General features: G+C 38.9%; 1 protein-coding gene across 3 annotated transcripts in view; it reads right to left on the reverse strand.

The window, feature by feature from the left end:
* Positions 1-19,925, reverse strand: part of NTRK2 (neurotrophic receptor tyrosine kinase 2) — a 202,265-nt gene that overhangs the window by 55,050 nt on the left and 127,290 nt on the right. The window contains exon 13 of one of the 3 annotated variants that reach the window (XM_072359866.1): positions 8,391-14,150. The exons of the other annotated variants lie outside the window; for them this stretch is intronic. Within the exon in view, the coding sequence (XP_072215967.1) occupies positions 14,140-14,150 (11 nt within the window). The 3' untranslated portion in view covers positions 8,391-14,139. Of the gene's footprint in view, positions 1-8,390; positions 14,151-19,925 lie in introns of those variants that run through there. 3 annotated transcript variants of the gene reach the window in all.

A 19,925-nucleotide genomic window follows, 5' to 3' on the forward strand; every position in this document is an offset into this window, starting at 1 on the left:
CATTCAGTTCCATACTACCACTGTCATCACCTCAGAATGTCCACAAAGCCCATCAGCTTTGATAGCAGAGCAGAGCTGAAATTCTGCCCTACTGACATCAGCAGCAAAGCCCTGTATCTACAGAGGGGAGGGGGGTCCTTCATTTCATTTTCTTTGCAGCTACCAGATACTTGGTAATGACCACACCTGACTTTCTAGATAATGCTCAGGTCCTCCCCACTTTGAACACCAAACACCACTCACTCATGCTCTAGCAGTAAGAAGACATTTGTCAAGCTCCTGGAAGACTCCACAAACAGTAGTGTAAAAATAAATAAGAAGCATATCAAGTAGCCCCCTATAGTATATTTACAACTGCTGAATGCTCTGACATAAACAAAGCATTTGAATGGACAACCTGTCCCATACCAAACTGTCAAAAGCAAAACACTACAAACTACACAAGAGCTTTGGTCAGAGTATATTCACAACTTGCCGTGCTCTACCAGTCCCTCTTACCTGAGATAAACCAAGTTACTGAACAAATGAAGAATGCCAGTATATGTGACTAAGTGGGCACAGATTAAATACAAGAACAATGTGAGTAAATCAAACTCATATGATGTGATAAAAATATAAACTAAGGGAAAAATCCATTTAGCACACTCAGAGCTGCAGCCATTATGACACCTCATTCAGTAAGAGATGATTCCGGGAGGATATACATTGAAAAATGCAAGTCAAAATCTGCTTTCAGTCAGTATCAGGATAAAGCCAATAATTTCCACTGAAGGCCAAGAGATTACCATGGATTTATATTGAAGAAACAGCATAGAATTTGGCTAAAGAGGTGGCATAACTGAATTACCAAAGAAGTGGTTTCAGAACATTTTCTCACAGACACACAAATACTCAAAGGGTGGTTATGCATTTTCTCCTTTTTCATTATGAATGGTGATTGCACTTGAGCCGCCATTTGTGTTTTTAGAACCACGCCATCCCACATTCAAAAGATCTTGTTTGATTTCTGTAAAAAATATTTTACATTACACTAAGAGCTAAGTTGAAACACTTAAGACAAAAATGAAACCTAAAATATGAAGTGAGACCACACAAACTAAACAAGGGTAAATGCTGAAAATAAGCTACAAAGTTACATAATATCTATAAAGCCTTGCCCAAAGAAGCAGCGGGCTTTCCTGGATGACTGTGGAGAATGGGCTGGCAAGAAAGAAAACTACAGAATAGAGCTTTCTTCTGAAAGTCCCAGAGGCCTTCCACAAGAAAAATTTGACTTAAAGTATCTCAGACACTAACAAACTGCATGTCACATTGTAAATGATGCACTGAGGCCCTATCCTGCAAACACTATCTTCAGACATGGGATTTCAGTCCCGAGGCAACCAACCTTTGATGGTGAGGCTGAACAGAGAGGATCACAGCACATTCTGGAGTGGGTCCAAGCAATATGGGCAGCTCGGAATCACCTCACCACATTGAATTTGCTGAGCTGGATGTGGCTAATTTCAGCCACAGACAGGAGGACACTCAATAGTACAAATTATTAAAAAGATCCTGCGTGTAATTAAACAGTGAAATGCTGCGACAGAGTAAAAATGTTTTTCCCTTGGTTACAGAGCATAGGTCTGAACACTTTGCAACTACATGTGACCATTATACCACCTAAGCTGACCTTCTGCACAGCATGGAGCATACCACTGATTTAAATGACTTGTTCTTGGCAGGAAAATACCTTCTGAAAGGAAATGTGCCAGTCTTTATTAGGATGTCTAGCTATTCACTTACCCTAATGTATAATCATTTTCATTGCTAATAAAAATGCAGACCTCCTTTTTTTTTCCTCTTAATTTTTAGCTTGTCTGAATTATATCTACCTCCCTTGAGTTTCAGGAGACTTCACAAAATATTGATACTATTCTTGTTATTGGTAAGGCAAAGAAACTGAAGCCCCTCTCAGATAAGCATTCTTTCTAGTTTGCCAGTCATTTTTATAGCTCTTCTATGGAATAATTTTCAATAACATTTAAAAATATAGATGTTTCCAATTATTATTATTATTATTTTCATTTTCATTTTATCTGTTCTGGAAGGTACATTCTTGTATCACTTTCTACTGAGTTATGATACAAGCTTAAAATCAGCTCCTTTTGTACTTCAAAAATCACACTAGTCCTTTTAAGTATATGTTTCCTAAAAAGCGCTAAAATTACAAAGTTATGTGACTTATATAAATGAGCATGTGTCACAGTGTGAACATCTTGCTCAGCTGCAGTATCACAAATGCCAGTTTCAGATATAGTTTTACATACCTTATGAAAAGAACCGAGCAGAAGAGAGATCTCTATTCTTATGGATGGTCTGCATCAGGAATTCACTGCATGATGGACAGTAAGAGCCATAGCAATCAGGCTCCATCCTCACTGCTCACTGAACTGTCAACACTAGAGGATTCCATAGTGTTGCATGCCCACCAAAGTCACCTGCTAAGACTCTTTTCCAAGATACTGTTAAAAATTTTACTAGTGGTACATACATGGAACATACTGATAATGTCTGCTGTACAAGGTGTCTAGAGAAGAGAAAAAGGATCTTTAAGATGTCAGATAACCAGACAAGGTAATATTATAGACATATTTAAAATTGCCTGAGAAAAAGGCAACAGCAGATAAGATTTGTGATGTGACACGAGTTGTCATAGAAAGACATTTTACAAAGTTTCTTCATTATCTACTCCTATCATTTTTCTTGCAATCACTACAACCCAGGTCTTTCTAAGATAATGATAGAAGAAAAAAAAAAAAAAAAAAAAAAAAAAAAAAAAAAAAAAAAGATGTAAATGGCTGAATGGCTGAGTAATTGCTTAGATTGTACACCAAATTTGTACAGCATTTGTCACTCAGATAAAAGGCAGGGTGGAATTTCAGAGCGAATCATATAGCAGGAAGATACAAAATCACTACAGACAGCAGACAGAAAGTCTAGCCCATTGACCTTCATATTCTGCAGCAGCAGCAGCATCAGTACAGCCCTGTGTGGTACTGGCAGTGTAGAAATTTTGGCACACTGAGATTTCTACTCTCTACCATGATAATGACATGGCAGAAATAACCAACTTCATAAAATAGAATCAAATTAAAACAACAACAACAAAAAAACTTGCCTGTCATAACTGCTTATGTATAGAAATAATCTCAGTACTGAAAATATTATGATTATTTGATGTGCTTAACCCATACAACATTTATTACATATGATTCTATATACATTTTTTTTTTTTTGTGTGTGGTGCTGCTGTTTACTTATTAGCATATAGCAGCAACCAATCCTCATGCAAGATCAATATCCAGCTCTTGAAAGTGCAAACAAGCAAGCAGTCAGTTTACATGCATATAGTCTATATTTGAGACACAAATAATCTCTTTAATGAGACTAAAATAAGCCAACAAAAAACCTGCTTCTTATGTACTCTAATGCAAATCAGAGATACCAGCGCAGGACATAGAAAACAGAACATGAACTATCCATAGAGGAACTACTAGGTCAGAGAGACACTCAGATCTTTTCATTTTACCACTACAAACATGGCTTCTGAAACAGTCTGCATGACTTTCCCAGTCTTTCAGTTATTTAATAGGCAAACTGAAGGGGGCAATTCCATTGGATGTGGTCTTCCTTGGAAGAAAAGCCGGAGACACTTATGAAAAAAACTATAAGCACTCATTAGAATGGCATAATCCCCAGGAATTTCCTAACTGTCAGGAGATACATTTGATGGTAAAACCAATAAATCTGTGACTGTTGTAGTTTAACCTTTCAGTGATTTTGTTTACAACTTAAATCCTCACAGGCTTTCTACTTTGTACCCCAGGGTTTCCTTTGTCTTGACCGGGAATTAGAATTCTCCCTGTGACACATCATTGCAGCTCCTGAGGTGGTGCCCAAGTTGCAGTCCTTCCTAAAGGGCCTGGGGCACCTCAGCTCTTGTGCCCTATAAAATCATTTTGCTGTAGCTATCATGGCACTTCACTGGCTGAAATTCATGTATTTGCTGACTTGTTGGCTTCTATTTGACTTCTGAGCCACTAGAAACTTTATATTTAGCCAAAATCTTCTCACTGTTGTACAGAGAGATAGATTGCCAGATTCAATTTCATCTTTATAACCAAATAAAAACTACCTAATAGTAAGTAGTAATAACAATGCCAACATGATTTTAAATGCATGAGCATTATAAGCTATATTCACCCTTCAGGAAAACAAGAATAATGAAATTGACAGCTTTTCCAGGTACGAGTTTTACCTTACAAGAACTAAGGTATGCAAGGCCCTCAAGCCTCAGTACACAGGCATTATTTTTTTTTTTTATTTCAATGTTAAAATATGTGTTAAATATGGATTTGACAAGTTATATGCTGAAAAAACTGGGATATGTCAGAATAACTGAATTTGTTGGAGTACATTCAAAATAGGTAGTAGGTATTATTCACTTATTTTCTCTGTATTCTGCTTCCTGCTTACTAACAGCTTTTCGGCACAGTACTGCAAATCAGCTCTAAGCAGAAAACTGTGCTGCATTTCTGACCAAACTCTGCCTTTGCATAAGCACATGCACTTAATTTTAAATGCCAGTCTCAATGCACTTCTCCCAAAAAGTTACTGATAACGAAACTTAGAGACTACTGTGCAGGAGTTTTGGTATAAAATGTCCACTAGTATTATTTTATTGTGGCAAATCTCGTCTGCCTTGTACATTTAAATTAGCTGGTGAGAATGATCTCACCATCACCACCCTTCTCTTAGCTCAGGCCAGGAAATCCTTCCCCTCAGCACAACACTAATCTTTATGGATCCTTTGAGCCACAGGAAGAGAAGCACTCAGCAAAGGATACGAAAGTACCATGGAGCATATCTTGTACAATAGATGCTTGCATGGGAGAAGAGCTAATAAACATACTATCTTCAAAGCATTAACTCTTTTCTACCTCTTTTTTTTCAGAAACAGCATAATCTGAAAAGCATTCCAAGACGCCAGTCTGGGAAGCAGGACCTGAAAGAGATATCACACATTCAAGGACTGAGCCACATTCAGGCTTTGGCTAAGTGGGCTTAAAGGTGCAGTTCAAAAGAGATTGCCTCATTTTTGATGTATGCTTCATTGGTTTACTTTTCTCTTCTTATTTTAAAAGGAAAAGAATATCATTAAGTATCTTAATATGATGTCCCTTCCAACCCAGGTCATTCTGTGATTCTGTGATTCTGTGAGGAGAACAGGAGGATTTTACTTTTGGCCTCTGAAAAAGAAATGTGAAAACCAAATCCAGCTTTCAGTCCAGTGCAAGAGTAAACTATGTGTTTGGCTCACAATCCTAAATTTCATCCCCTGAAAGGGGACAGAAGAGTTAATTACTAATACAGACTTAATTATCATCTTTTGCTGAATTACTTTACTGAAAGATATCACAGCACCTGTTCTTGCCATCTTAGACAGGTAAGACTGCTCTGTTATAGCTAATTTTGCAAGAAAGGAAATGGAAAGAATAGAGAAGGTATCAAAGGAGCACAACAAATTCAGTCTTTTATACACCACTTTTAACAATACTATTTACACGTTTTCTAGTAATTTTTGTCCAGCTTCAGTGCTCCTGTCAGAGTTCTACCAGGCTGCATAATACTGTATGGCTTTCTGTGAGGAAAGTTGAATCTTAGGCATACCCACGTTTTGATTTCTTTGGACTAGCTGAAGTAAACTCTTCCCTCAGTGGAAGGTTCACTCATCAGCTGAATTGCTTTGAGGCCACTTGGCTACTGATGCTTATAGTTCTATATATGCCACCCTTTTTCCTGCTGTGTTTCACTCTAAGTGGCTGTTAAAAACAGAGTAATTGCATTTTAAAATAAGAATTTGGGTTATTCCTGAAGAGGACCCACAAAAGACACGGTAACATCAAGAAAGGCAAACAAATAAGAGAAAGAACATCCTTGCCCTTTGATCAGATTTCCCATTAAAAAAAAAAAAAAAAAATCAGAGGGAAAAAGAGAAGAGTATAGACTTTTCCTATACACTGAAAAGTAAAGAACTTCGTTTTGCCCTCCTCCTCCTCCTGCATCTGCAGTCACAGACGGGTTAGCACTGAGCATTATCTGTCCTGAAAAACCCTCACAATGTAAGAGACAAGCAGAGCCATCTTAAAAGGTGGATGGACATGGAAAGCAGGTTCTTGTCTCTTACAGATGTATTGTCCTTCAGTTCTTCAGTTCAGCATTTGTCCTTCCTTGTCAAGGCTACTGTTGTTCTGCTTTCCTTTCATTGACAGGCTTGTACACCTCTTTGCTGGTGTGCCATTTACAGTGGCTTACATCTCCAGATAGCTTTTCCTCATTGGCCTCTGTCACAGTTTCAGAACTTCTGTTCTTACTGATAAAAAAGGCGGATACAACTAGAAGCATACATATGCTAAGTACACCTAGAAAACTCATGTTTACTCCTGGGTTAGAGAGCTCAACCACAGCCACTAAGCAGTCTGAAGATTACTACATCGTAATAGTTCCAAAAATAGGCTCTACAAGTTCTCACTCATGGGTCTTTCAAACGAAGTCACAGAAGATTTACAAAACAGCAAAAGAGAACATGATTAAGGTTTTTCAGGAATAGGACTACAGAGAAAATATCACTTTTCTTTTATCTTGTTGCATGTTCTTGAGGGTCAGGGAAGGGGAGGGGAAGAATTTTCCTTCATATCAACACAAATACAGTACATGCTTAATCTTCAAACCACTCATCACCACTGCTGACCTGTCCTTCCCTTCTGCCTTCTGAAGGACTGAGGCCATAAAATGTGTGTAAAAGTCATGATGTTTCTGCAGCCTGTCTCATCCTTCTCTTTGGTGTGAAAATCTCCCCAGTTCCTAGGATGGATGTGAATAAGACTGTGGCATGCCTCTAGTATTATGCTTTGCTTAAACAAACAGTGGTTCTGCTACCTGGAACTACCCTACTACCCTGCAAATTACACTAAACCACAGCCCAGTAGGATTTGATAACACTTCAAAACACCTTTCAATAGCAGTGGGACAGGTACCTGCTCTAATTGTCCTGGTAGGATAAGCAGTCTGTCTCATGGTTACAATGGTTACAATGAGAAAAGAGAAAAGATGTGACTTGACACTGGGAGCAACTGGACTTCCAAAATTATAAAAAAAAAAAAAAAAAAAAAAAAAAAAAAAAAAAAAAAAGAGAGAGAGAGAGAGAAAAGAAGGAAAAAAGAAAAAAGAAAAAACCAAAAAAGTGTTTGTTGTATTTTCTTCCCTCTTCGATCTGCATGTTACTTTCAACAGATCTATGTAACAGGCCTAGCAAAGAGAATGAGAAGTCTACTTTCATTGACTTGAGCTCTGGATATTGTTATCTGTCAGCTAAAATTACATTTTCCTACACTTCAAACCAATAAAAAAAGACTCCTTCTTTGTCAGAACAAGTTTGTTGAGGGAAATGAAGTCTGCTCTACACACAGTCCCTTGCAAATAGTCTGCACAGTGTAGAACCCGTTGTCCTCTTAGCAGATCAGAGGTAATCTCACGCTCTGTATGTCCTTGTGGCTGCTGACAGCAGGTATCAGTCATCTCGTTGACATGCAGCCCTTCTGTCCAGCCAATAGTCGAAGAGAGGGAGACAGGGGACACAGGGGACATAAGGTAGGAACAGAGAGCACTCAGTTTAACTATATCCAGCAGGTTAACATGTCTGCTTCTCAGCCAGGTTCCTTCTGTTTAAATAAGAACTTTGGAAAGTTTCACAAACATGCACAAAATTCCCCCCCATATATCAAAAAAACTTTTATTTTAGAGAAAGAAAGTTAACACAGATGCATTAACCAAACAGCAACTGTATGATACATCAGCAGTTAATAAAAAACAAAGACCTATACTTCTTTAGGGTAACAGCTTCCTAAAGGGTCTAGTGTGTTCATGAACTGTCAGAGCACACACTAAAGGAGATCTTTTAGAGCTGTGGCCCATGAGGAGGTTGAAGACAAGTTCAGTCTCTGCCATTATGATTTCAGCACCTAAAAAGCATCTTGTTTTTGAGCTGATAATTACAGTGTACTGAGCCAAGCAGCTGTCACTAAGGAACAGGAGCTGCCCAAATACAGCAAAATTCATGAAAGTTTACTGGTTTGATTTATAACACAATAATGAACTCAGTAACAGCCTTTCTCTGTTTTTGTTTTAGTTCTCTTTTTTTTTTTTTTTTCCTTACTTTCATGCCTCAGAAGGGCGGGGGGGGGGGAGCAGGAGGAAGGAAGAGAATGTGTTTGAACATTTTGTTTTTGTCAGTTTCCAAGAAAGAGGAAAACACCAGAAGAGGTTCAGTCAAAGGGTGCCCTCCCACAACCCACTGATGCTGGAGAAGAGACCACTAGGCTGATACCTGAGACACATATTTCTCAAAGTACACAGACTCAGTCTTTGCAGAGATGTGAACCCACACTGATGGCAGCACATACACATAGCAGAGCAACAAAAAGAAGAGCATCATAAATGGCTGAATGAACTTTATTCAGGGTCTGACATACTATGTCAGTATAACGAACGACCTAAAAAAGAGAGTTACACTCATAAGCAGACTGAGTTGGTAGCTTTGACCAATTAGTACCAGTTAATTTTATGGTGATAGCTAGTACACACATGTGATCTTCCATAAAAGCTTAATAGATGTCAGCATAAATCACAACCACCTTTCCCCTTGTGCTCTTTATTCTTGGAAAGTACTTACAATTGAATCTCCTGTAATACATGCATCCTGAAGTGAATGCAAATGTTAGTCCTGGGAGCCTGTGCGAGAAATCAAAATGCATTGGCCACAAAAGTTATTTTCTCTCTTAGCTTCTCTGTGACTGTTGCTTTTTAAAAAAGCAAGTCTGTTGTGTTGCAACTACTGCATACCAAGACATTACAGAATAGTTTAAAGAAACTGTAGTCTGCACAGCAAGACAGACATAATGTTAGTTTTTTTCTCCTGTTCTTTCTGAAGTTCAAGTTCTCTCACAGAGCAGATAAGTACCAGTTGCCTATATATTCATTTTGAGCAGTAACCGACACAAATGGCTGCTATACTTATTCATCTGTAATGGAGAATACCCTACATGCTTATCAGTAGAGAAAGTATTAAAAATTATCATCACTTTCACTGTCAGCAGTGAATTTTTCTGTCTCAAAATCACAGCTGGATTTTTCTCTCTAGTTGCTCAAAGCTGGCACTTGCAGCTAAGTAAATGGGTGTTGACTGTTGGTATGTTTCTCACCTGTACTGAACTAAAACTGAGATGCACAAAGCGTAAGTTACTGTTCAGCCCCACAGTCAGGATGTCACCAGAGTAGATTAATAGACTGCTTCACAGCCAGTGTCAACTAATCATTGCTTCCTGCAAGACCGCCACCAGCAGGAGGGTGAGGTGTTGCACCTGAGAAGGACTTGGTGTTAAGCCAGTTAGGCAGTTGTGATGCTTGGCTTTTGGTAGCCCAGAAATAATAAAATGGTCATCCAACAGTTTCCAGGTCACAGTTTTTCTAATCTGCTCTTCTAGACAGAATTTTAAGGAGAAAACAGAGTCAGAAACTAACATAATCGACTATAGATCACTTCCAAGATTTATTAGCTACTTTTTCCAACATCTTCCCACATACAGGATCACAGAACTGTAGGGACCCGGAGGGAGCTCTGGAGATCATCTAGTCCAACCTACCTCTTAAAACAGGTTCTCTACAGCAAATTGCACAGGTGAGTTCTGAATATCTCCAGAGAAGGAAACTCCACAACTTCTCTGGTCAGCTTGCTCCAGTGCTCTGTTGCCCCCACAGTAAAGGTTTTCCTCATGTTTGTATGCAACTACCTATGTTTCAGTTTATACCTGTTGCCCCTTGTTCTGTGCTTGTACACCACTGAGAAGAGCCTGGCTCCATCCACTTGTTAAGATCCCCCATCAGTCTTTTCTTCAGCAGGTTAAACAGTCCCAGGTCTCTCAGCCTTTCTTCATAAGGGAGATGCTCCAGGCCTTTAATCATCTTTGTGACCCGCCCTCCCTACAAGTTCCCCATCTTTCTTGAAGTGGGGAGCCCAGAACTACCTCACTAGGGCAATGTAGATGGGGAGGATCACCTGTCTTGCCCAGATAGCCATGCTTTTTTTAATGCACCTCAGAATACCATTAACCTTCTTGGCCACAGGGGCACACTGCTGGCTCATGGCCAACCTGTTGTCTGAGGTTCTTCTTTGTAGAATTCCTTTCCAGGAGGTCAGCCCCTATCCTGTGCTGGCACATATCATTATTCCCCTCTACATGTAGGACTCAGCACTTGCTCTTGCTGAACCTCCTCTATGTCCAGCTCTCCAGTCTGTCCAGCCCTTCTGAATGGCTGTCTGGTGTGTTAGCTCCTCCAGCTTCATAGCATCAGCAAACTTGCTGTGGGTGCATTCTATACATTCGTCTAGCTCACTGATGAAGACATTGAAAAAGACCACAGCCAGTACTGATACTCTAGGATAACTGCTAACTAGAGGTCTGCAACTAGACTCTGTGCTGCTGATATAATCCTCTGAGTTCAGCCAGTAAGTCAGTTCTCAGTCCATCTCAGCAGTCCATTAATCTATCCCACATTTCCTAAGCTTACCCACGAGGATGTTACGGGAAACAGTGTCAGAAGCCTTGCAGAAGTCAAGGTATACAGAATCCACTGCTCTCCCTTCATCTACCCACTCAGTTTTGACACCACAGAAGGCTACCAAATCAGTAAAGTATGATTTCCCCTTGGTGAATTCAAGTCAAATACTTGATCTTCTCTTCTACTTTGCTTGGAGATGATATTCAGAATAAACTGTTCTATCCCTTTCCCAGGGATGGAGATGAAGTTGACTGGCCTGTAGTTTCCCAAGCCTTCCTACTTGTCCCTTCAGAATACTAGAGTGACACTGGCTTTCCTCCAGTCCTAAGGCACCTTTCCTTTTCTCAATTATCATCTTTCCAAGATGATTGAGAGTGGCTTGTCAGTCATTTCTGCCAGTTCCCTCAGCACTCATGGATGCATCCCATGGGGGGCCATGGATTTGTAAGCATCAAATTTGCCAAAACAATCTCTGGTCAGGTTCTCCTCAGTCAAAAGGAAGTCCTCCCATCCCCAGAATCTCTTATTTCCAGGATCTGGGATTCCTGAGGTCAGTCTTAGCAGTAAGTACTGAAGCAAAGAAGGCATTCAGTAACTCTGTCTTCTTAGTATCCTCTGTTACCCAGGCACCCAGCATCAGGCCCACATTTTCAGTAGTCCTCCTTTTGCTATTGACATACAGAAGCCTTTCTTGTCCTCCTTGACTACTCTCATCAGATTAAATTCTAAGTGGGCCTTAGTTTTCCTTGTTGCATCCCTACATGCCCTGGCAATTTTCCTATATTCTTCCCAAATGGCCAGAACTCTTTTTTACATAAAAATCACAATCAACTTAAAGGCAAGAGTGTTGTTTTCACCACTGCTTCTGTCACATTTTTTCTTCCCTTTTAACATTTTCTTCTTTATGAGAATGGTAATTCAGTCACACATTCTAAAAATATAACAGGCTCTAACTACAAAAATAACCATACTGATTTGCATTTTTCCTCACAGAGAAACTACAGAGAGACAACACTGTTTACTTCTGAAACCTCAACAGACACACATAGAAATGGAAAGGTATTTGTCATGAGGGCTTCAGCAAACAACTTTAAGACACTTCTTCTGAGTGAATCCCTTCATCATTGTTTTCCCAACCTACAGAATAAGACCAAAAATTCTTACTTAGCTGCCTCATAGAATTTTCTTCTGAAGATGAATTTATTTCTATTTGGGCAGTGTCACAAAGCTACAAAGTGTGTGTGTTTTGCACTGGTGTTTCGAAAACAATGTTAGAAACTCCTCACCGCCATCTTACCTTAAAATCTAGAGAAGAATGCAAAAAATACTTTATTTTTACAGACATCTGATTCTGACCTCCTCAAAGTTTAACTGCATTAAAACACACACAAAAATAAAAGCAACTGGAATAAAAAAAAATACATTCAGAAAAAGGATTTTTCAATAGCTCTGTTTCCCTTCCACCATCTTCAGTGTTACCTTGTAAGCCGTGAAACCAACTCTACTCTCACTCACAAAATGTAAACTGGGAAACTCAGTGGATCATTCTAGATTAACAGTCACAAAGAGAAGCTACTGAAGAAAGCAATTAAGAAACCCAGAGCGCTCTCTAATTAAAACAAGACAAAACAAACAAACAAACACAATGACAACAACACAAATGGAAGAAAATATGTGATGTCTGCTTCTCTTCTGACTGAGCTAATTCCTTCCTTACTCCAGTCTGTGTGTTGTTAGCCATTAAAGTGCTATTAAAGTACTATTCCAGATAAAAATAAACAGGCCACAACCACATTTTAAAGTACTTGCTTTTGATTTCTTTCCACACCTTCACAAGTGTAAACCAATTAAGATTTCTGAACAGGAGCTTCTGGAATGATTTTACTTCATATTGTGCCAAACATTCATCAGAAATGTCAGTTGTGTAAGCTGGGGGAAAATGGTAAGCTGCATCTCCATGAGGTCTACTCTAGCTTAGCATCCAGACCATATCTGAGAAAAGTCTCTTCTTAAATTCAGAGTATTTTAAAAAGTCTTTTTGCTTATAACCAACCCAGATATATGTTAGTTACAGTAGGTATAGTGGTTAGAGGCCCTTCATTACCCCTGCTGCTGCCCAGAGTACGATGTTTTCACATATGAAGCATGCTAGAAGTCATAGCTATAAACAGCTGTAATGATACTTGCTCCTGTAAACAGGTTTTAGCTCAAGGCTAGGTCTACAGGACTCCCACACAACTTCTCCATTTCAGTGACAGGCTAGTCACTGACATCAAGGGGAACATGTAGCATGAAGTCTCACAGAAAAGAAGTACATTTTACCTCAGGAATACAGTCCTTCTAATCAGATAAGCAATGAATGCGTATGAAAATAGAGTACATGCCTAACAGATGTGCTGCACAATGTAGCTTCCACCTGTTAATTCGTGTCTGCAGATACAGTGGAGAGGAGGACTGTGGAGTTTACTGTTTCCCATGAGAAGCACAAGCCTGAACTGCCCATGGGCTTGAAAAGGGACACAAGGGAGAGACTAAGTATGGGTAGGGTGAAGTTTAAACCCCAGAAAGAAGGGGAAGATGACTGAACTGCTCCAGCTCAACAGAAGGGGAATCTCCAGACCTCAGCTGATTAGTAGCACTAATCAGATTTCTTCCTGTTTTCCCACTTAAGCATTTTAGGCCCTGTTAATTTAGATTTGTTCATCTTGAACAGCCTGTTACAGCTGCTATGGAACAAGCCAAACATCTGCCCTTCAAAGACTTCCCTTTGAGATTTCATACAACATTTTGATTAAATGCTGTTCCTAGTACCGCAGAAATTTGGCTGTATCCAAATCAATGCCACAGACACTAGCTTCTGCACAGTGATTCTTTTCTGTTACATTAGACAACCTCATTTTGGTGCGCTTAGTAAAAACAGACAGCAACTTTTGCTGGCTTATTTATCACTACTTCTTAGTGACTCAGCTTTATTTTAGTGCCACATATTAGACAGCTCCTATCCTGTTAGAAATATTTCTGAATCCTATTTGGTTAGTGATCCTACAGCTTCAAAAACTTGTGATCTTGTGGAAGTTTGCAGATGTAGTTCCCTCACTCTCCCCAGCTATAGCATGGCAGTGCCTGCCAGAACACAGGCTCTGGCACAGACCTTGGAGATGGATATGGAAAGGTTACACAATTTTGCAATAAATCCTTTGTGATCAAGCAGCACCAGTTAAAGCAATCACTATCCTGGCCAAAGAAATAATAAGCAAAAGAAAAGCAAAACAAAACAAAAACACAATTCTTCGCTTTTCTGATGTCCTGTTGCATCAAAGCACAGGTTGCAACAAGCAGAGAAAGTGTAATGTGCTTCAACGTCTTTGTCAGTTGCTATGGTACAGTTTCTTATGGAAAATTCCTTGTTCTGCGTGATGTTTTTCCTGCCTCATTTGGGATGGCAGAACCGTTCCTTGTGTCACCTGAGAAACCGGGCTGTCAGTTTCCACCTATTGGTGAGAAAGAAACTCATCAACAGCAGAACTCAATGGAAAATTCCTCGGGCAGACTTGTCTGCACTGGAGGCCAACAATATAGTAGAGAGGAGGACAGATGGGTCAGGAACTGAGGGAGCCATACCACCATGCAGGAGATCTGGCTTCCTCTCCAGGGCTGGCCACAGATTTCCTGCATGAGCAGGGGCAAGGCATTAAATCTCTAGAATTTAATGAACATGGCTCAGGCTTATAATCTGCCCACAGAACAAGCACCATGCTGCAGGGTATGGGAGCCTCAGCCCAAAAGCTCTTCAGGCAGCTATTATCTGCAGTATCCCACAATGCTTTGGACAGAGAGGTGCTATTTGTGTCTCAGGGCTCCAATAATGAACACAAATAATAACAAATAATTGTTTTGTTGTCTGCTCTTAGGGAAAAAATATCAGCACAGGCAAGGTGGGAAACCCCATAATTGTTGAACAGTCAAACAAGAAAAAAACATTCAACTATTAGGGGAGATGTGCAATCTGCTTATTGCATGTATTACACACAAAAACAGAATACAAAAACAGTAGTATAGCATCACACTGGTGACACAAAGCAATTGGGTTTATGGGTTTTTCAGAAGGGGAATTTCTTTTATAGATTAGTTGGAAGTAATTTGATTTTAATGTGACATTTTTCCTGCTGGAATTTTTTTCCTTCCAATCAAAAAATAATTAAATTCCACTACTTTTGATTCATGACAAAACCACAGCATGGTTAAAAAACAGCATTAACATTTTAATGCAGTTGGATACCTGCTGTACTCTAGAATGCCAAAATTCCCATGGGCTCCCTATGGAGATGAGAAGAGCTTTTGACCTCTTCGAGGAAATGGATTTTTAAAATAATAAATGCATAAGTGCTTGAAAAGAGTCTCCTTCACTAACTTCTATAATGAGAATGAAAAGCATTCAAGATGTAACAATGCAATTGCACTCTACGGGACAAATTTTTTGTTGGTGCCAATATTTAAAGCTCCATTGACTTCAGTGGAGTTTCACCCATTATTCCATAATGTTTGGGATAGTTGGACATCTCTTACAGTAGCACACAACCACCTTTCTTTTTTGGAGTCTCTCCCACATGATTTCAATAAGAAAGTTGATGGAAAGGAGTATAAGAACAAAGGAAAATGTAAATGATATCAATTGCATACAAGGAAAGACATGCAGAATTTTGATTTTGACAGCATAAAGTCAAACAAAAAATGTGACTGAGAAGTGCTAGTGATGTAAAAGACTCTGCAGAAAGATAATGTTTTACGTTACTGTTGTGGCTTTCTGAAATAATGAAATTAAATATTCAAAACTGAAAAATAAAATAAAAAAATCCCCCACAAAATATGACCCAAAGAAGTTTACAAACAAGCTTGAAATATTTGCAAATTGTTTTGTTTGTTTGTTTGTTAATTAAAGATAGCTAACTATTTCAATTTTGTTAAAGATGGGCCACTTTCCCATTTCAGTGTTTGAGCTTGAAACAAAACTGGATTAACTGTTCTCATCTAAAACTTAGATTTTGAATTCAAAGCAGAAAGTATTTTTAAAGTGCTGAAATCTCCCTTAGTAGATTTTTTTCACATGGGAGGAAAATTCTGCTTTTAACAGCTTTACATTTTAAATCCCAGCTATTACCCTGCTTCAGTATGGAGAATTTTAGCAGGAGGAGTTACACCAGAGATGTAGTGATTCTAGAAAAGTTGGGTTATTTAGGTTGAATGGTGTAGAAAAGGCACTAGGATCTTCTTCCCCTGACTTTACATTATGGTTGAGGAACCACTCAATCTATCATCTGTATGCCACTCCCATACAGAAGTCCATGGAGGATGCCAGCACATCAGCACATAACTCAGCTAATCATTTTTTTTTATCATTCTTATCTAGGGGCTACCAACTTTCTCTCCTAAGAAATTTATCCAGTAGAAGTCATGGGCAAATGGAAACAACATGGAGAACAGAAATCAAAACTAAACTTTAAGCAGAGCAAAATTATGACCAAGATCTAATGAAGTTAGAAAAGTTTAAACCAGAACCCTAGAACTGAACATGGCTGACTTCTGATAAACTTTACATCCTGATCTAAATGCTATGAGTCAAAAGTAATTGCTCAAAAAATTTCTCTAAGACTGAAGAAAATGATAATTATTAGATAAAAACTCAGCAAATTAATTCCTGTGGTACTGCAAATACTTGTCAGTGTACAAATACTTCAGAAAAGCAGAAGTTTTGCATAAAGAAGTCAATTTTGTTCTAGAACCCTCCATCTGGATTATAATGGGCAACCTCATCTTTAATGAGGTTAGTGCTTTTACATTGCTACTTCTAACATAAAATTCTCAAACCTTCTCCTTTAGTTTTCAGCAACCAGTGCAAGTCATGCTATCTTCTAAATATACAGATCATTTGATAGTCACAAGCACTACTGCTACACTTCGTTTTCAACACCCCAACAATTTTTCCCCTCATATCTATCTCCAACAGCAGGAAGAGCAGCAGTTGGTTGAGGGGCAGGAAGGGTGGGAAATAGGGATAGAAATAAACAGTGACCCAAAAGAGCTTTCTGTTCTTCATCTGTATTATACTCTACTGATCCTTTCATGATCCCTAGAGATCAGAGACATTTTATAATACAATCATAATTAAATGCAATCAGGGATTCAAGAGGACATTCCTCCTAAATGCAATAGATATCACTTTAAAATCTATGAAACTAAATCAACAAAAAGTTAAAGCTGCAGATACAAGGCTCTGCCATGCTGATCTCTACGTCTCTTGGCTGAGGCCAGAGCTGAGCCCCCTCAAGAGTGAGGATAAAATTCCCAACATGATGTTCAGTTTCTTTGCTGTCATGATGAAATGCAAGAAAGAGGAAAAGCTTGAAGAACATGCCTGCCTGCTGAATTGCAATTAAAAAGATCCTTAACCAAACACATCTGCTTATAACAAGCTAGGCAATGTATCAAAAGCCCAAATCCTTTTGTTTCCTGACTCCAAATCCTGTAGTCATTCAGTCAAGGAGGGCAAAATCTACCAAGTGACTTTAATTGCTTGAACTTTGGAACAGCGCAGCTGAAAAAGTCTGCCTTAATTGCAGCATATCACCAACAGGCCTAACCTTTTGTCCTTCTTATCTTTTATTTCCTTTTCTTAATTCCAACCTCTCCTTACTTCTCTTTGTCTCAAAGAGGGAGGTTTGTACACATCACTGCCTCACAGGGTCCCTCTTCTTACTAAAGCTAAAGTTACTGGCTATTGCTTGGATATGTGAGAGTTGTGGGCATTTGTACTTTCCCAGCAGTTTCTCTTTTGTCTGAGCATGAATTATCTGCTTCATCTTCATGATGTTGGCCCAGTTTTGTCCAGAATAGATGAGTTTTATTGGTAATTGTGTCTAAGAGTTTATATTTATGATGACAAGTGCCATAAGCAGAAGAGTGGTCACCCATAACAACATGCTTGCTGGCTTTAACAACATCTACATCTTCTCCACATCCACATGAGTTATATTCACTGCAGCAAAGCCCGGGATCATACAACAAATTCTATGTCTATGTAGCAGCTGTCTTTTAAATGTACCAAGTAAAATGTTAAACAGTTTACAACACACCTCCTTTGTTCTGTAATCTCACTGTAAGAGTATGGCGTTAAGAGATTGAATACATTTATATTCTTTATATTTTTCAGTTGGTATGATGTAAAGTATTGAAGTTTTTACAGTACATTTTCCTGACAGTTTGCTCCATCATGTTTCATTGGGTTGCAGAGGAGGGGAGAAGAGTTTGTCATTTCCTATGAATTAAGCCATCTTTTGTGGTGTGTATTAAGAGCTGGCTGTTCAAATGACTGTGATTTTACTTTCAGTCATTATAAGGATTGCACAACTTAAACAGCAATGCACACCAAGGACTTCAATAATTCAAGTGTATCAAGATGCAGAACTGTTTAGCTTATGCAATAATGAAAAGCCCTATAATTTTTTAAAAAGCAACAACCCAAAATCTAACTCCAAATACACTTGTCAGAGACAAGGTTTTCTGCAGAGTTGGTTAGATAATGCCTGTTGAATTACACAGTGTGAGATACAAAGAAAACTGTGCTCATTGGTTTTGATTTGAATGTGCTCTAATAGACTTTGATCCCTGGCTTTCTTATCCTGATTACCCAGGGAGCAAACCTGCCACGCAAAGATTCAAGTTCAACTCGGCCCTGACACAGCTTCTGAGAATCTGCCTGCACAAAGCAGAGCAGGGAATGAGGGACAATTTGTGACTAGCAGCCACAGAGGGGTTATACCAGAGTTTGTAAATTAGCATTCCCTTTTCTTATTATAAAGTCTGAAGATGCAGAGAAGATTTAAACCCAAGATTGTTATCTCTGCATTTCCATTTAAATAATTGCCTCTTTTTCTTTAAAATGAAAATTCACAACATCAAGATATGTTTCTGCATGCAGCTCTGTTCTTATCATTTCCCTGAATTTCTCTTCTCTTTCTGAGAGGGCCATCTGAAAAAGACTTCAGTCAGTAAGATATGAGAAATTCAGGGGACTATTTTGACACATTTTCTGCAGTCTGCTGAAGTACCCTTTAACCACACAGCATAAACTAGTCTCTCAACTTTCCAAATGTCTCCCAGCATGGCTTTTGGCTGCAGCCATGGAAGAATCCAAGTTCTGAGAAGACAGCTCTTGAGAAGGTTTACCTAACATGCGCTGTGGATTTTAACATGTATGTCTGTATAAAACATATCCATAGTGAAAGATCAGATAGAGCATAACAAAATGTTTCTCGGATTGCATGGGATGACTGATCTGATGAGGCCAGACATTCACCGTGGGTGGGTTCAGACTTTTATATATGACAAAAAATAAATACCATATACTCAGGCACAGTCTGTCATAGAACCACAGAATGTATTGTGCTGGAAAGGACTTTAAAGACCATCCAGTTCCAATCCCCTGCTACGGGCAGTGTAGCCACCTATCAGGTCAGGCTGCCCAGGGCTCTATCCAGCCCAGCCTTGAATTCTTCCAGGCATGGACAAAATAAGTAAAGTTCAAGGTTTTCTCATTGCTCTTTCAATTATTAAGGAAAATATGAAGTGCTTTTTTGTGGTTGTTTGTTTGTTTGTTTTTTCATTTGGGTTTGTTGTTTTTTTCCACAGAACGTGCTGTACATATGTGTGTATTGTATACTGTCAACAAACCCCAGTGAAGACAGAAAAGCTATCCTCTGCAGGAGCAATGAATACCTGTGTGCTTTGTTCTCTCTTGATATCATCCAATCCTGCAGACAAGAAAGTTTATCATAATGTTTATTTCACAGAAACATACAGACTCTCATACAAATAATTTTTTTTTTTTCATTGGTACACCACAGACTTGTTTCATAACGTTGAAGACAGACTCCAAACACACAGGGCTACAAAGACTCCCACTGATTGCAGTGGCAAACCTATTCTGGATTGGGCCTGTAGAGGAAAGCTATCACTGCAAAGAAAAGCTGAAACTTTTTTCTCAGCGTTTCTGAAAGAGATCCTTTCTTTTGTACTGTCTTTACTCTTCAGCAGGGTGCCATTTCAGGGTTCTCTAAAGTGCAAAAGAATTGTAGCCTTAAAATGCAATGCAACATTGTGACAAAATTGCAAAACCACAACTCAAACAATTCTGGTGAGGAAACATGCCAAATCAGAATGTATAATGCAAAAGGTTTTCATGAGTTAAAGAAGAGCCACCTGGTAGAAAG

The sequence above is a fragment of the Excalfactoria chinensis genome, chromosome Z, assembly GCF_039878825.1.
Source record: "Excalfactoria chinensis isolate bCotChi1 chromosome Z, bCotChi1.hap2, whole genome shotgun sequence".
Taxonomy (NCBI): Eukaryota; Metazoa; Chordata; class Aves; order Galliformes; family Phasianidae; genus Excalfactoria; species Excalfactoria chinensis.